This window comes from Paroedura picta, chromosome 1 (assembly GCF_049243985.1).
Source record: "Paroedura picta isolate Pp20150507F chromosome 1, Ppicta_v3.0, whole genome shotgun sequence".
Taxonomy (NCBI): domain Eukaryota; kingdom Metazoa; phylum Chordata; class Lepidosauria; order Squamata; family Gekkonidae; genus Paroedura; species Paroedura picta.
This window is the reverse complement of record NC_135369.1, coordinates 63,477,925-63,496,841: the sequence shown is the minus strand read 5'-3', so window position 1 is coordinate 63,496,841 and position 18,917 is coordinate 63,477,925. Positions and strand designations below refer to the sequence as shown.

Here is an 18,917-nt window from a genome sequence, read left to right as displayed (position 1 = left end):
GGGAGATTCCAGGGTCATTCAGTTGTTCAAGATTCCCCCTTCCCCATTAATTCCTCCCAGATTCCCCCCCCCCGCACCCCAAATAGTTATCTGCCACTTATTGTTCTCATTGGTTCAACCATCCCACCCATACAAAAAAAGAGTAATCCAAGAGAAGGCTGAAGTTGATTCCCAGTTCCCTGTTTGTGATTTTTCACTTTTTTACTCCAGCGTAACTTTTTGTGAGTCAGGCCACTGAGCCGTTTCAATGAACATGGCTAGCGTAGCTACGTTTTCGATCGCTCCGTCCAAACTCTTAATGTCTTGTTTCCAGTTCCGTCCACCAGATGGCGCAGTGCCTCAACTCAAGCCCAGAACAACCCTTCGCGCACAACGGCTCCCCAGGCGCATTCGCGCCGCAACCTGCCAATTGGACGCGGCTGACTCCTCCTTCCAAGATGGCGCCGCCCTGTTCCGCTTCAGTTCTTCCGTGACCTCCCTTTCTCGCGGCCATAGAGATTCGGACGCGTCACAGCCGCAGACTGAACTTCCGCTCGAGGGCCATGCTTCTCCCTGGCGGCGCTTGGGCGTTGCCAGCAGTTAAGCAATTTCCGGTTCCCGGTTGGTTTCCTGAGAGGCTGGCATTTAAAGACCAGCTGCTGTGGCGGGGAGGATGCTGCGGGTGCGGCTGTGATTCAGCTGCCTCCCCCTGCGGCCAGGGATACCTGCTGGCCAGGCAGTCGCCGTGCGGCTGGGAGGAGCCGGTCCAGCTTAGCGGCCCCCCTGGGAGCTCTTTCCCGGAGACCAAATAGACCCGAATCCGAGTCCTGCCGGTTCGTGCCTCGCCCACCCCGAGCTGCTTTTGCGGCCGGCGTCGCTCTGCAGCCGCGGTGGAGAGGCGCTCGAGGGCGAAGGGGCGCGCCATCCGCTCTGCGGCTCCCTCCCCGGGGGCGTGCGGCGCTTGCCGTGCCGGCTTGCTCCGCTGCACGGGCGGGCGGCGAGCCAGGAGGCGAGGGCTTCTGTTTGCTGCGAGGAGGGCGGCCGCGAAGCCTGGCCCTGCGGTCTGGAACCTTCCAAGAGCGAGCCCCGTGAAAGGCTGCTCTGCCCCCGCTCCGGCCCGCAGAAATGTTCAGCTGGTTGGGCACCGACGACAGGCGGAGGAAAGACCCCGAAGTATTCCATACTGTAAGCGGAGGCCTTAAGAAACTCTACAAGACCAAGCTGCTCCCGCTGGAAGAATACTACAAATTCCACGAGTTTCATTCCCCCGCGCTTGAAGATGCTGACTTTGACAACAAGCCCATGGTCCTGCTGGTGGGACAATATTCCACCGGGAAGACCACCTTCATAAGGTAAGACCTGCATGCTCTGACGATGGAAACCGTGCATGGAAGCTGCTTTAGTCTAGGCTCGCTTAGTATTTTGTATTTTAATTGCGTTATTCTTCAGCAGCTCCCGAGGATGTGCTTTCGAAGATGCAAGGCCTGATTGTTAATCTTCTGGGCTCAGTTATCGTTTCCCTGCATTGCTGCTTTATAAGAAATTACCAAATGTTGGCAAAGAGGATTTCTTAAATAGATACAGAAGCACCAAGCAGGGGCAAAGTTAAGGAACTAGTGTTGGAGCAAATATCGATAAACTACAGGATCTGTGCTCCTTGTAGCACATATAAACATGTGAAAAGACATGAGGCCACAGAAGCCTGTGAAAACATGTAGTTCTCAGTGATGTCAGTCAGCACAAAGGGACAGGTATAGAATATTGGCCAAACACTTGGCTAGTGTCAGTCACTGAATTTTAAAACTATTGGTCAAAGAGCAAAGGAGTTCTAGCAAAATATGTAACCTAAGTGTCAATGACGCATCTCAAAGTTGGTCTACTGTCCGCACAGCATGTGGAAACTGCTGTATAAGGGAGCAGTCAACATGGTTAAGGGGTTGAAGCACCTTGCCCATAAGGTAAAGGTTCTGGAGCATCTTGATTACGAAGAAGATGAGTGTGGGAGGAGAGTATGGATCAGGTTACTCACAGAGTAGAGAAGGAAGATGACCAAGAACTTTTTCTCCCTCTCCCAAAATACTGAGATCCAGGGATACCCTGGGCTATAGTTGATGGGCTATATGTTTCTTCCTTAATGAATAGGTACATTTTAAGATTCATTGCTACTGGATGCAGTGGTAGCCATGAATGTGGATGACCTTTTTTAAAGAGTTGACAGATACATGGAGTCATCAGTGGGTGACTATTATGGTGAGACCTCCATACTCAGAGGCAGCTAATCTCTGAATACCAGTGCTAGGAGACAACATTGGCAGAAAGCTTTGGTTTCTGTACCCAGTTTGGTGGCTGTTCAGGGCAACTGATTGGCCACTATCTGAATTAGGTTGCTGAACTAGTTAGACCATTACCCTGCTCCAGCAGGGTTTCACCTGTTTTCTTATGACTCTTGAAACACTGGAGGGGAAGATGAGGGTTCTACAAATGTAATGAGAGGGTTGGTGTTGAATTAAATCTTCTAAACTTGAAACACCCAGGCACCTAATTGCTGGGTGCTAGGCCATTTGATATGAGCTTCTTGTGGTGCAGAGTGGTAAGGCAGCCGTCTGAAAGCTTTGCCCATGAGGCTGGGAGTTCAATCCCAGTAGCCGGCTCAAGGTTGACTCAGCCTTCCATCCTTCCGAGGTCGGTAAAATGAGTACCCAGCTTGCTGGGGGGTAAACGGTCATGACTGGGGAAGGCACTGGCAAACCACCCCGTATTGAGTCTGCCATGAAAACGCTGGAGGGCATCACCCCAAGGGTCAGACATGACTCGGTGCTTGCACAGGGGATACCTTTACCTTTAGGCCATTTGATAGTAGCTTATAGAGACATCAACTGTCTTCCAAGCTATAACAGAACTGGCTCTTTTAAATTGAATGTTGGATCCTAAGGATTTGAAAGGTTCCACTCTGGAAGTAATGTTTCCAAAAATTCCTGCTAGTAGCCAAGTTCCATACCTATTTAAAAACCCCATGAAGGGACATCTAGGCATTGTTGGCGGGGAGGGGAAGGGTTGCCAGATCCAGGTTGGGAAACGCCTGGAGATTTAGGAAGGAAGCCTGGTAAAGACAGGGCCTTCAGGGGGAGCAGTGCCATAGAGTCCTCCCTCCAAAGTATCTGTTGTTCTACTGATCTGTGTATTCTGGAGATGAGGTGTAATTCTGGGAGATCCCCAGGTCCCACATGGAAAATGACACCCCTAATGCCTTTGTCACCTTGTGGCTTACCAAAATGGTAAGCTTGTTCCTGTACTTTATGACAACTCTTGCAGGCTTACATGACGGAATAATTTTTTATTCAAAGAATTCTTTCTATTAAAAATAGATTGTGGGGTTAATGGCTCTAGCCTTAATGACTTCTTGTAGCCCTAGTTTTCAATATGGAATCATATTATTCCATGGTAAAACATCCAGTTGTGAGCCCTCTTCTGCCTTCCAAAGTAGTACAGCTTAGAAAGAGGGGTACTGCTCTGAAAAGTAGGCCTTAGTCATGCGTGATTGCAAAGCTACTTCAGATCTACCACTTAACAACTTTCAGTAATGCTAAATTAAATTCCCTTCCTAGATAGTATTGTGTTGCATATGCCATCAGTAAACAGACTGAACATCATAGAAGAGAAAGTGAGAATGCCTTTATATAAACATGAAGTGATATAAACACTGTAGTGATGTAAAAACCATAATGCTAACATTGCATATGTCTGTTTGCACTCATAGCGTTCAGTTTTAAGCAAGACACCTGGTGCATATTAAGTTTTGTTAGTAAGCTCTTCTGTATTGCCAGCCTTACAGTTGAGTTAGGCCTAGGCAGAATGTATCAGCTGCATTTGTACTGAGAGGTAGCAGGGTTATGTGCTCACATTTTCTGTGCCTTCTGTGGTGTGTGATAGAGCTACTGGAAAAAGGTTTTATGCTTCAGTGCCATGTTTTGCAAGCATTACTTGCATTCTGGTTCAGCTTCTTCAACAGTGGCACCCACGGTCGAAAGTGTGTTGTGAAATATGAAAGCATTCCTTGCCATTGCAATGATAAAGGTAAAAGGTAAAGGTATCCCCTGTGCAAGCACCGAGTCATGTCTGACCCTTGGGGTGACGCCCTCTAGCGTTTTCATGGCAGACTCAATACGGGGTGGTTTGCCAGTGCCTTCCCCAGTCATGACCGTTTACCCCCCAGCAGCAAGCTGGGTACTCATTTTACCGACCTCGGAAGGATGGAAGGCTGAGTCAACCTTGAGCCGGCTGCTGGGATCGAACTCCCAACCTCATGGGCAAAGGTTTCAGGCGGCTGCCTTACCACTCTGCGCCACAAGAGGCTCATTGCAATGATAGGAAGCAAATAAATCCACACAACACAACTGGAGTCGCGCTGCTAGTGGGAAAGAAGTTTCAAAGTTCTTAAAATGCTTCACAGGATGGGGGTGCATACTGTTTTTCATTCTAACATTATGTGGACCTCCATAAACTTGATCCCTTCAAAACAACTTGGGAATGGAATAATTTGTTCAGTGGCTTTCAAAGGTTTGCATAATACTTTGAGCATTGAACTGTTTTAGCAATTTGATTTTATCTTAAATGAAAGTGGAACTTAACATTAAGGAACAGAGGATTAAGGCAATATAAAATATGAAATTGAAGAATGGAATGCCCTGTTTTGTTTAAACCCTAATAGTTCCTTTGTTGAGGCACAGGGAAACAACTGCGTAGGAATAACTAGGGAAGCTAATCAATGGTGTGTACTCAGTGATCAGTGACCCTGAGTGGTGTGGCCATTTCTACCTGCTCTCGTGTTGCTGAAACTGAATGCCTGTATGAAAGAGCCAAGTACAGAGAATGAGCAAGCAATACACTTGGCTGCATTCTGCAGAGGAATGAATTTTCATGAGCCAGATATTGACAATTTCCAGGAAGTTGGTTGTTTTAAAGGACTAAGGTATATATAAAATAGCAGCATATAACCAAGTGTATCATGAATTAAACTGCCCTTCCATCCTTTCCACTATACAACTGCTTTTACATTTGAAAATACAGCAATAGACAGCCCTCCCTCCCCAACACCTAGGTTGGTTTTAGTGCTGTGTCCAAAGAACAGTACTCAGCATGGACATAGTAGCAAACAGGGTAGAAATCTCTGAACCTGAAATTTATGACATGCTTTATGGATGAGTGTGTTTACCTGATGTGTCACTGTTTTCCTGTTGCTTTGTAAACTCAGTGCACTGTTTGGGACTATAGCAGATTTTCTATAAGCAAGTCCTCTCTCGTGGTACGAAAGAACTAGTATCTCTATTCAGTCATCAAGCACTGCTATCAAAATTACAATGACTAGCCCTATTAACATATTCATCCTTCCAGGCCAGCCTTTTGACTACGGAGGTTCACCAGAAGTGGTGTCAGCTGACCATGCCTCCCTGCCAGGCCCTTCTGCCACCTGCCCCTCCAGCCCCTGGAGCTACCCAGGAGCTTTCTACAGCCTAGCACTCAGGTGCAGCCCAGACTCTTGGCTGCAGCTGGGCACTAGGCCGAGCCAGGTCCTTCTGCCACCCTCCACTCAATGAGTTAAAGCAAATTACCTTGCTCATTACCTTGGCTGGTTGAGGCCCCTCCCCTTCCCACCCCCTCCAGGCCCATCATTGGCCATTCTGTGAGAAGGTGGGACAACCTGCCAATATAAAGGGGAAAGCTTAAATGTGTCAAATTTATTTTTTAAAAATTAAAATACCCACCCTCCCAGTGCTGCAGATCACCTTGGGGGCTGTGCTGTGGCACGCCAGTTGGGAATCCTTCCTCCAGGTAATCTTTTATATCAGGTAATCTCTTCTGTCATGCCCAGCTGTTATTTTCTACAGAAGACCCAGCTATCAAGAGCTTAGCTATGATCTCCCTGTCAGAAGTATAGTTGGCCATTAGGATTTAAACAGGCCCAAAAGAACTCCTGTGGTAGCTGAAGGTTATTTATCCCAGGCCTACAGTACCAAAACTATTTTCTGCTAGCTGTTACAGATCTTGTGACCATATTTCAGCTGTTACCTATCTATTGTCTTCCCATTACCAAGAAGAAGAAGAGTTGGTTCTTATGTGGTTCCAAAATTTATTCACTGAACTTAGATCAGCTCCCTAGACTTGCTTCCTGAAAGCTTGAATTTATATCAAGGCGAGGGGATAAATTAAATTCCGTGTCTCAACAAAGTTATTAGCCTGCTGGGATAAAGGCAGGGTCAAGAGACACAGCAGGGAAAGCTGGCTTTGAGTGTTTCTGGAGACTTTGAAACAAAAAAGAAAGCAGGCCTACCCTACTGTGCTTAAGGTCAATGGAGCAAGACTGAAGTATGCCTTTCTGGCTCCGGGGAAATCCAGCTGTGCTTTCTTTTGATTTAGGAAACAGTCTCACTCTGTCTGCCTGGGATACTTCTTAAAATTACTGGCTTATGCAATCTCCACCCCCCCCCCCCCAATTATGTACCCTTCCTCCACTGCAGGCCATCTTATCAGTGTTCCATAGTGTGTGGACTTGCTGGAGCAAACTTATATATGCTTCTGCAGGAAGTCAGGATGACTCCATCTTTAAATGAACTATTGCCATTTGCCACGATGGATGGGATTCCTTTGTAACGTAGTACAGTAGCATTATTTCCATTTCATATGTTATTTGTAAGAATTGTAGGGAGCAGAAAATGACAGTACAATATTAACTGACTAGTGTACAGCAGTAGCTGCTTAGACTAGCTCTGGCTTTTGTCCATCTACCCTGCTGTTATAATAATAAAACAAACACAAATTGTAAAAATACACAATGGATGTATCACCTTATACCAGCGACCTACTGACTGACAATCATACCTACATGTCTCCTGCTACCTTCCTAAACATACCAAGTAATCGATTGTATACAGACAGTGTCTACACTACAGCTGCATCTGCTCCAATCCTACAGATAGTTTTTCACCTAAGGGATCTTCAAACAACCTCACCTGATGAAGTCAATTAGATTAACAAAGCCAGAATGGTACCCAGATAAAACCTGTAGCAAGACAAAAGAGGCAATGGCAGAACACCACAAGTGGTCCCATGCAGCCCTCAACTAAAAAGAAAAAGTTCAACATACCATCATCAATTTATAACCTCTACTGGATAATAACAGTTGTATTTCACAAGTACTGGGAGGCAAACTTTTTGTTGCACACAGACAGCCCCCTCCCAATCTCAAACAACTCCTCAGCCACAATTACACAGCATCTAATTTGATCATGGACACTGGTACCAGAGCTTGCAATAAACTCAGATGCCAACTCTTCTTCCGCATATAACCAGATAACACAATATGGCCTTATCAACTGCACAACATCAACTGCACCATCTCGGGCACAGTCACTTGTTTATCATCTAATATTGTATGTGCCTTAAAATGCCAACAGTGCCCTTCAGTTCTCTACACAAGGCAAACAGGTCAAACCCTATGCCAAAGGATAAATGGACACAAATCAAGCATCATGAGACTGAGAAACCTGTAGAACAACAATATCCAGCCTTCCTGGATATTCAGTGGCTGACCTCAAAGTAGCTGTTTTATTGCAAAGGAACTTCAGGAACAGACTAGAAAAGGAGACAGCTGAGATGCAAGTTATAACACAGAATAATGGAGTCCCCAGGACTTAACAGGGATATTGATTTCTTACATATGCTAACCTCATAGAGCTGTTAACATCTGGATTCTCACCAATCCCTCTTTATTTTATTATTTAGAATTTTAATGTATGGTAGAATAGAATGTGATTTGGAATGGGAGATTGGAAATTTAGCTACAGAGTAATTTGATAGCCTAAGTGTAGAAATGTGTTATCCACTCAGGCAGAACAACATTTGAGTCCAGTGGCACCTTTAAGTTTTATGCAAAGTATAAGCTTTCATGTGCATGTACACTTCTGAAGTGTGTGTGCACATGGAAGCTTATAGCTTGAATGAAACCTTGTTGGTCTTAAAGGAGTCACTGGACCCCAACTTGGTTCTGCTGCTTCAGGCCAATACGGCTACCCATTATTCAGCAAAGTCTTACCAAAGTCTTACCAAAGGAGCTCTGGAATGGCAGGGAGAGGGGTGGGCTATAGCAGAGGTTGGCATGGTAAGTCATTGTGCTCAAAGAAATGAGCCCGCCTGGGAACTTAAAATACAATGGCTTGAAAGATCCCTTTTTCTTCCGTTCCTACCCCCTGATCATAATTGCAGTCTTTTGGCTACCTAAACCCATGAATGAACAAGCTGCCAAGACAGTAATCTAAGGAGCTGTTCAATATGCAGTGGCCTATTTTATGATTTTGTTCACTCTCATCTAATCTAAATGGACAATACAGCAGCAGATATGCCCAAAGCACTGAAGTGTTTGAGTTCACACTTAATGTTTCATTTGATGGTCAGATTTAAGAATTCTGGATAGGAGGCTGTTCTGATTTTGGTAAATATTAGATAGGGAGTCAATACTCATCTATATTTGGAAGATCACATATATGGTTCTGCTCAAGGAATAATAGGATTGCAGTGATGACACTGCTGAATGGAACTTAATGTTTATATTTAATGCTTATATTTGTTATTAATTATGTGATTGTTTTTGCAGCTGTGAGCCTGGGCAGTATACAAATTAAATTATATAAACAATAATATAGTTTCTGAAGGGAGAGATCTTACAATATTCTTAACTCCTGTGAATTGCTCGTCTTGTCCGCTTATGTAATCATTTTTAATGTATCTGACTGCTGGACTTGTACCATGTGGTTTTAATTTCATTTGGAGGGGGGGGACATTAACATACATTCTCAATTCAGTTTTTTAAAATATTACTTGTCCGAAGTCTTCTAAAAGGCTTGAGAGATACTGAGACTCTTCTGCTGGAAAATTGGGTTTTGTATCTTCTGAACTACCTACCTACTCCTTGTGTTGCAATTGATTTGTTCCTATACTAGGCAGGCAAGGTGCCACTGCTTACTGCTGTCTGCATCTGGCTCTTCAAAGAGAGAGTGACATTGTGCCAGAGGGTGGCATCACAGTAAGTGCCAACTTTACCTCCAAGGCATCGCTCTAGAATTCTTAAAATCCTAGTGCCCTCCATGTATTGATGTCCGCCTGCAATTGTTCTCATATCATCCACTGCTATGTCTTATGGCAAGTATTCAATGGTCATAAGTTAATATTGAACAAAAGTTTGTCATTGGATCAGTTGAACTGGAGAATATGGTGCTGCAGGAGGGTTGCCAGCCTCCACATGCAGGTAGAATGACACTAATCTTTGGGTGACAAATCAATTTGCCTGGACAAATTGACAGCTTTGGAGGCTGGACTCTACAGTATATCATACACTTGAGTTGCATCCCTTGTTGGAACGCTGGGAATTTCCCAGGCCAGTGTTGGAAACCCTACGCTCCAGGGTACAGAATTCTGTTGGCTCTTAACTTGGTATATGCAAAGATCATGCAGCCTATTGCTCAGTGAATTAATTTAAAACCTTAAATACGGCTTTTATTAGTAATGGGTGTGATGGGTGCGATAAAGCAAATAAAATTAATTACATCCTATTAAATGTTGCTGTACAAGCTTGTGCTGCCTTTGTCAGTGGGACTTGCATTTGCTTAACAAGTGGGACTTGCATTTGCTTAGGAAGTGTATTACATTCCCCAGGGCCTTTCGCCAGCAAAACATTCCTCTTCGCCTGATGTCTCAACACTCATCAAATGGGCGTACAACCTGGTGAGAAGAGGCTATATTGCTAATGAGGATGCTGATCATGAGAGATGCTTGGTTAAATGCTTCACTGCATTCGACATCTAAATATTGCGATCCTCTCATTTAAGCCTAACATTATAAGTAAGACCCTATTACCCTACATTATTTGACAGGGAGATACTTGGACAATTGAGCAGCTGAGTTAAGGGCCGTTTGTTCCATTTCATCTGCCAAGGAATAAGAGCAGGACACCTGCATTTGTGTTGATTTATCAAACATGCAAGGACATGGCAAAATTATTGCTGTTGTAAAGTATGAAGATGGAGGTGTGGCCTGTTGCCAGAAGTGAACTCTACCCTGGGGAGAGTAACTCTAATTGATGGAATTTCTGCTAGTTTTTATTGAAAAGACTCCTCTCCTGATGATGAGCTTTCTCTACCTTTATTTTATTTATTATTATCCCACCTTTCTCCTGCAAAGCAGGGCCCAAGGCAGCTTAGAACAAAAAACAAAAACAAAGAAAACATAACCATCTCTTCCATAGAGCAAACAGCACCAAACATCTGACATGACATGAATCATGTAAGAAGAAGAGTTGGTTCTTATATGCGGCTTTTCTCTACCCGAAGCAGTCTCTAAGCAGCTTACAGTTGCCTTCCCTTTCCTCTCCCCACAACAGACACCCTGTGAGGTGGGTGAGGCTGAGAGAACCCCGATATCACTGCTCGATCAGAACGGCTTTATCAGTGCTGTGAAGAGCCCAAGATCACCCAGCTGGCTGCGTGTGGGGGGAACAGGGAATCAAATCCAGCTCGCCAGATTAGAAGTCCGCACTCCTAACCACTACGCCAAACTGGCTCTCAGTGTAAGTCTGTGTAAGGTTAGCATCCTTACTACGGGGTCTGGAGTTCTCCTGGAAATACAGCTGTTCTTTAGAAATTAGAGAAAAATTCTCCTGGATAAAATAGCTGCTTTTGGAGCACGGAATCTATTGCACCTTACATAGATTCCACCCCCACCCTCCTTTCAAATCTTTAGTGATTTCTGAACCCACAGCTGGCCACCTCAGGGACAATGGAGGGTGAAAACAAACTGCTGGTTTCCTTCAGTCCTGACTGCAGAGACAGCATAGACTGATACTCTAACCACTACTCTAAGTGAAAATTTGTCACTTGGAGGAGGGCAGGGAGCAGAGGATAGGACCCACAGTAATGGCCGTAGACCAGGGGTAGTCAACCTGTGGTCCTCCAGATGTCCATGGACCACAATTCCCATGAGCCCCTGTCCACGTTTGCTGGCAGGGGCTCATGGGAATTGTAGTCCATGAACATCTGGGGGACCACAGGTTGACTACCCCTGTCTTAGACTATGTGTGGTATGCTACCAGCCAGATATCAATGGTGAGGGGGTGGATTTCACAGTCAGAGCAGTTCAGCAGTGGAATCGACTGCCTAAGGTGAGCTCCCCCTCACTGGCAGACTTCAAGCAGCAACTGAGCAAATACTTACTCTGGATGCTTTAGGCTGATCCCATAACTCATTAACTGTAGAAAACATTCAAGAAAGAAGTCTTTAAAAGCTGCCTGTGCAAAATTCTGCAAGCTCTTACCAGTATATTGAGTATCTCTTTAAAAGCAAGAATATTTATTTGGTTGTGTGATGCTGTCATACTGGTTGCTTTATTTAGTTGACCCAGAAGTCTACTTCAGTTACTGGGTATAGATAATGGTCTATACTGGCTTTCTGTTCTGGGCAGAACTAAGGGTGACGATTTTGTGTATCAGCCAGAGCCATAATCTCTGTTTAATATATTTGATATGGCAAAGTATGTGAGTTCTTTATAAATTTAGTCAGGCATTCCAGCATTTCTGGTCAAGTGCCCATATGGGAAGCCAACTAGTGTGTGTGTGGAGGGGGGGGGATGTGAGATTGTTTTACCATATATATTTTACTGTGTTACGAAATAAACTGGAAGGACCCGATGATTTGCCTTGGAATAGACTTCCTTTGTTGGTCTACACCAGGGGCAGCCAAACTGTGACTCTCCAGATGGGCCACAGTTTGGAGAGCCACAGTTTGGCCACCCCTGGTCTACACTGTCTAACATATTGGGACTGCCCTAAATGATCTGAACCGTTAACACCACTAACTACATAGAGCACACTGGCTGTCACTTTAGCTTCCCCTGTGCTGACTCAATTTGCCATACAGCTAGAGCTGACAGGCCAGCTTTCCATGCTGTTAAAACCTCTGCAGGTGATGGGACAAAGGAGTGACTACACAATAAATGAGAATTTTTCCACTACACATTTCTGGAAGAAATGTAAAACATTCTGTTTAGATATATAAATTAAGCAATGATAGTATTAAGTGCTTTTATTGATTTTTTTTACGGATACTGTTCCTGATTCTACAGAGACAAGAGGCTGAAAATGTTTCACATCTGATATTGCCTGCAAGCCTCCTCAGTGTTGTTCATAGCAGGATATGCTTTTTAGCCATGGACAGAAGTCCTCCAGTTAGACAGAGCATGCATCACCCCTGATGTTTTATGTTTTTTCTTAGGTACCTTCTTGAACAAGATTTCCCTGGAATGAGGATTGGGCCAGAGCCTACAACGGATTCCTTCATTGCAGTGATGCAGGGGGATGTGGAAGGCATCATTCCTGGAAACGCACTGGTAGTGGACCCCAAAAAGCCTTTCAGGAAACTCAATGCCTTTGGCAATGCCTTCTTGAACAGGTCAGTATAGAGTTTCCTGATACAAAGCTACTTTGGAATGCATTCAGGTCCTTCAGTTAGAACCAGATGAAATCTAGGCTCTATGAAGATTTTATTTGGGAAAACTAAATCTCCTCTGAGGAGAATTGCTGTTTTGCATGGTGGGATTTATGACATCAGAGATGAATGCTACCTTGTTTTGCTCAGGCAAGGTACCACAAACACAAATGCATCTACCTTCTTATTTAACTAGTGAGACCATGGACACTGTATGCATATTACTTCCAAGGCCGTGGTAGGGAGGCGTGGCCAGCTGACATCACTTCCAGAGTTACTCCAAGCCTGAAGAGTATTTCAGAGGTTATCCAAAGTTGAAAGACTTGCAGAATCATTGATTGTGGAGGAAGAGGACATGGTGGAGTCAGGTGTCAGCCTATTGAATCTAAGTTGCTCATTCTCATCTCTTCTCTCCCCTGCCTGTTCACCACTCCTATAACTTGTTTGATTTAAATAACTATATCTCCAAGCTAAGAAGATAAATACTCATTTATTCTTCATATTTAGATCTGACCTCTTGCTTGTCCATTAAAGCTCAGACTTAATGTCAAACTTGGGAGGCTAAAAGTGTGAGGTGTTTTTCTTTTAAGAAGAGCTGGTTTTCTATATCCTGGTTTTCACTAACCTAAGGAGTTCCAACGTGGCTTTCCTTTTTGCCCCCCACAGAAAACGCCCTGTAAGGTAGGGGCTGTGGATTCTAACAGAACTCCTCTGAGAACAATTTAAAGAGAACTATGACTATCCCAAGGTCCTCCAGATGGCTACATGTAGAAGAGTAGGGAATCAAACTCAATTCTCCAGATTAGAGTCTGCCACTCTTTAACAGGTGGCTCTCATGAAAGTAGCTCTAGAAACACATTGGGATGTCAGAGTACCAGATAAAAATGAGTCAAGGTTAGGGAGGGAGCACTGCACTGCAGCATGAACATATGCTCCATATGAACCCTTCCATCGCTGCTGAGGAGGAGCTGCCTTGCTGTTCAGAAGAGGTTGCTGAGAGTTGGCCAGAGAATTGTTGTCATTTGGGCCTTTGGCCTGTTGAGGACACAAGACTGCCATGATGTTCCACTAGCTGGCATGAAGACTACTTTTGAGCCTCTTCCTGATTATTCTTTGAAGGGATTGGGATGTAAAGATCAGACTTTCTCAGCAATAGTGCAAATATTTGTAGGAATGCAGAGGAGTCTTGATGGGCTCTCCTCAGCCTGTGTCTTGGCACGAGGAAAGGCAAGCTGTGGGTCATAGTGTAGATATGCTGGCTGCAGCAACAGACTAAGAATGAGGACCTATTTCCCCAGGACATGTAGCATGACAAGCCTGAACCCAGTGACCACCCGAAGTGGGAAGACTTGGGGGTCAAATTCCAAACACTCTGGTTCACTGGGCAATATGGAAAGAGAAGACCAAACAGACATGATTAAGTTTAACTTAGTGTCTGATGTGGATGGTATGAGGGGGAACTAATGGGGGGAGTCTTTGGGTGCTTGAGTGAGCCCTCAGCAGTCTTGTCTGGAGCAAGAAGGTATTAAAATCCTGTTTCATTGTCAGTTTGCTGTATCTTTTATAAAGGAAACTTAGTTGCCTATCTGTGTATGTATGCATAAGATACCAGGAAGAGAGCAAAGTAAAATGCCTCCTGTGCTTTTCTCTTAGTTCTTGGCATTCCTTTTCAATATACCCAATCCCTTTAATCTGGTGTGAGGATTTAGTTGTCCACCAGACTCACAGAGAGAGAAAAGACTGTTCTGTTTACATAATCCAGGTGCCAGTTGGTTCTTGCAGTTTGGGTATGACAAGAAATAGTTGACGGAACAATAGTTGGAAGTCATTCCTTAGAAAGGACCTAAGGGTACCTGTCCTCTTGGAGTACCTGTCCAATCTGAATAGAGGGGAACATCTCCCTGACCCCAAATATATTCCAATGGCTGCATAATTCTGTGGAATTCCTTTTGCAGTTCCTCCTAGTTTACCTCTAGTCTTAAACTACTTTTATGTGAGTTGCAACTAAAGTCCTCACTTTGAGGGCAGAAAGGAAGACGCTGACAGAGGATGGATTGCAGGTGACGTTAGTAGAGATTTCCAGCTCTGGAATGCATGGAGGGCAGAGCGAGAAGCCACATTGGGCATAGCCCAAACATTTTGCTCTGGCCTTGGCATCTAACAAGGCAAATGTTCTTGAAATGTCATGCCCCTGCTTGTCAGACAGAATAACAGGAGGGAAGAGCAGGAGTCTTTGGACATAATTGTCAGTTGCAATTTGTAGCTGCAACTGATGTCAGCCTGCTTCCTCCACTCATTCTGGCTTCACTCTTTCCCTTCCCCCATGGCTCAGCTGCAGTGGTCTTCCTCTTTCCCATTTCACCCTGGGATTGGGCCAGAGTGTTCTGGGTTGCTTAGCTATGCATCTTCCTCAGTTGGGTCTCTCGAGAGCAAGCCAGTGGCACACAAGCAATTCAGTTAGGGATATAGGTTGTTGCATGCGTGGACTGATCAGCCCCTGCGCCTCAGACGAATGAAGCTGCACACATGAGTTTTCACTTCGGAGGGAGAAGAACTGGGATATGCTTAGCATACCAAGTATACTTAATCCAAATAACTGGACTGTTAAGGGCAGGTTCTGTTCTCTGTGGAAATGTAGCAAATGCTTTAACATTGGGGGGTACGGTGGGATTAAGACCAAGTACTGAGCTGCTTGTGAGGGAATAGCTGATTGTGCCCATTTTTTGAAGAATTCTAAGCTAGTTCTTGCCAGCTTCCAGTTTGTTTTAACAGAGTAATGTTGGAAGCAAAATAATCCAAAATTATGAGATGTTGGCTGTAGTATTAAGGGTTTTATAAAACTAATCTGGATATTGTTTGACTCTGCTGTAGCATTTTTAGCTTCTGCCTCCCCCTGATATTATGCTAATAAACTTTTCAAGTCAATATACCCAGCCCATGCCCCATTTTCCTCCTGATGGAGCATCTTGCTGGTTGGAAACTATGCAGGACTGCTTCAACTTTGCCAGTCTTAAAATCTTGACAGGCAATGAAGGTGGCAGCAGCAGTTTTTCTAAAAGGGCTTCTTCTGTGCAGGTATTCCACCTAGAGGTTATTTTTGCAAGCATCACTCAGAGTTTTGCAGTACTCTGATCAGAAACTAAATGCCAGAGTGGCTACTTGCAGGCATGTTATCAGACCTCTGCACAGAAGAAGCCCTGTCTATAGGAGCACCTCTGCATGTTGTATTTTGGAGGCATGAATTGCTCCGTCCAGGATTATCCTTGTTAGGCAAAGGTAATGTTACTACATACTCCTGGTTCTTTAAAAAAAATTGATCCTTTGGGGTGTACTTTTCAGGCAATGTACCAGGAGATGGGTGTTCTGAATTTTTTTTTTTAAACTTCAGAGCCAAATGTGCCTTTTGACTTTCCGGGGATTGAATTAGCACAGTCCTGTTTTTCAGATGCTAGCTGGCTGAGTTAGTGGAGGTCAGGCTCCTGCAAGAGAATGCTTCAAAGAAAGAAAAACAAATAACACTTGCCCAAAAACCTGAAGTAACCTCCAGGGACGGGGGCGGGATATCTCCTCAACAGACCTCATCAGTTATGAGGAGTGGACTTGTCAGCATAAATCCTACACTTGATTTGTTTAGACAATTCAATAATCATAGGAATCCTTCCAGGACACTAGATCCAGCTAAATGAAAGGCTATCTGATACAACTGGCTGATCTCAGTGAGGTGGGAGATCTTTACTAGCTAGCTTTAATAAATACCCACGGCTCATCTTAGTGTAGATCCTCTGAACATTCTATCCCAGAAGCCCCTACTGTAGTCTGAAGTATGACAGCCCACCTGCCGTTCCACCCACTGCTGTTTGCCTGCCCTTGTACTGGCCATCCCTGGCATCAGTGCCCTTGACTTACTTACGACCAGTGTCAGTACTGCAAAAGAGCTGCAGCTCTTCCTGCTCAGTTCAGCCTTGTCTCATGTTTTCAGTCTTCTGTCAATTAGATGGTGTAGACTGGGCTGTTCTGGAAATAGAGAACCTTTGGGATCTTTTCCTGTCCTCTTGTTTATATGTGAAAGTGACACTGATGTTGCTAGATCTTTTCATAAATGAATAAATACACAAATGTCATTAGAAAAACAATGAAATGTTTGAATATTTCATGCTTTCCAATTATATATTGTGGAAAACACTCAATCACCAGTGTAAATGTTGAGTTCAAAATCTGATGCTGAGATGTGGAGGACTTTCACCATGACAACACAGCGCATTTCATATTTGACACCTGAGTAAACAAATCAAGAGAACTATTAAGTGTTCTGCCAGACTCCAGCAATAGTTGTCAACTACTAAATAGCCTTGAAGATTGCCTGTCAAATACAGAAATTAAATGTCACCTGATGTCAAAAAGTGGTTTCAAACATTGGCTGACTGGGAAACAGTCAATGTCTGAGATACTCAATGGTAAGTTTTGAAGCCAATTGATGGGAAGAGGCATATGCTATTCAAAATGTTATCCATGCCCTCAGATGTCATTTCATTTTCTTGTGCGTGTTTTTGTTTTTGCTCTTTAGATTTGTATGTGCTCAACTGCCAAATCCGGTACTAGAAAGCATCAGCGTTATTGATACGCCAGGAATCCTTTCTGGGGAGAAACAAAGAATTAGCCGAGGTAAGGGAAGGAAGACTAATTACGGGAGAAGGGCACATTTGTCCGGGTTTGGCTCAAGGCCAATTTCAGGTCATTCAAGCTCAGAAGTCAGGTACATATTCCTGAGAGCATTCTTACAATGGTGTTGATTCAACCTGGGGCTTGCTTTGCAATGGCCTGTAAAGTTTTCAGAGGGAGATGATATGTCTGCTCTTGATCAAGAAGATGTTAGAAGTTACACTGCTTCAAGCTCCTAGGTTTGAACAACCAACATACTATGCGTATGTTGGAGTAAAGATTTCTTGCTTATTAAGAATGTTTTTAGCCTACCTTTAGAGTCTGGGAACCAAAGCTAGGCAATGCCCATGTTGATTTAGGTTGCATTGCATGTTTCTATTTCTTTGAAGTGGTTTCTGTGCTTGATTGTGTCAGCTCTTTCTTCAGGGGTGACTACACTGGAATATAACTGTAGCTGAGAGATGCAGCTAAGTTGCCTGCTGAGTTGAAAGAAGTCACACGACCAGCGTCTTGCTTGGGCTAGTCACTGTTGATGGATTTATTCTGCGGCCTATACTTAAAGTTTGTTTTACACTATAAACATCAACCAGAACAATACTTAAATAGGAACAGGAACATTGACAGTTTTGGGTAGGTTAGGTTCTTTGGGCATGGGAGGGGGTGTCTGGAGGTAGGTTGGGGCTGATCAGCTTCAAGTAAATGCCTGGTGGAGGAGCTCCCTTTTGCAGGCCCTGCAAAATTGTGGGAGTTCAGGCAGGGCCCTGATCTCTTCGGGGAGCTTGTTCCACTAGGTGGAGGCAAAGACCGAGAAGGCTCAGGCCCCAGTTGGAGGTGGTGGAGCGTAAGGCTCTTTGGGGGGTATAGACAGGGAGGCTCTCAGGTACACTGGGTCCAGACTGTGTATGGCCTTAAAGGTGATTACCAGAACCTTAAACTTAATCCGGAATTCAACTGGGAGTCACCTGAGGGGAGGGGAGAGAACATTGCAGATTTCCTTACATCACAGCCCTCTGTCCAGGTCATCCACTCTAGACTGCAAGTTAGTTCTGCTAATTTACTATGATCACTAAAGACCTCCTTCAGAGATGCAGGGCCTTTATATTTAAGTAGGTACACTTCAAAATATTTTCTACAACATTTTTAAAGACTATTTGATTCAGCTGTCTTTATAGCCAAGTCCTTGTTTAGGTGAGAATTTGGCCCATTAATGTCACCTATGGAATGGCCTTCTAGCAAATCACACCATTAAATATTTCAAACATCCTGTAGGAAAAAAATTTCATTGTTGTATTTGCATTGTCTATTTGTGGATTAATGAGTGTTTCATTTCACTTTCTCCTGCCCAAAGAGTGGGCACAGATGCCCATATGGAGGTATTTGTTCCACAGCAGTTACCTGCTTTGCTAAAACATTAGGTGCCTTGTTCGTAAAGCTAAACACTGAGAAGTTCTGTACAGTGCTATACAGGCTTTAACTGACTAATCCACCACAGCCTATTCTCAGGAGTAGTTTTAATAGATTGCCATTCACATTGACAGATACTAGGAATCTGGATTCATATGGTGACCTAAAGAGGCAAATGTCAAGTAGTATAAACCTAAAATAGCTAAATCCCAAATCCCATGGATTTAAAAGGGTATATCTCTGTATAGAATTGCACTGGTAAACTCAACAAAATTATGCCCTTTTAAGTAGTACTCTTTAAAGTGCTGTTCAGTGGGTCTTTGGGCTCATATAATTTCTCCCACTTGT

General features: G+C 44.1%; 1 protein-coding gene across 1 annotated transcript in view; it reads left to right on the top strand.

Annotated features, from left to right (window-relative positions):
- Window positions 1–576: 576 nt before the first annotated feature.
- EHD3 (EH domain containing 3) overlaps window positions 577–18,917 on the top strand; it is a 32,034-nt gene continuing 13,693 nt past the window's right edge. Inside the window, exons 1-3 of the mRNA XM_077340963.1 lie at window positions 577–1,331; window positions 12,294–12,470; window positions 17,071–17,168. Of these exons, the coding sequence (XP_077197078.1) occupies window positions 1,105–1,331; window positions 12,294–12,470; window positions 17,071–17,168 (502 nt within the window). The 5' untranslated portion in view covers window positions 577–1,104. The remainder of the gene's footprint in view (window positions 1,332–12,293; window positions 12,471–17,070; window positions 17,169–18,917) is intronic.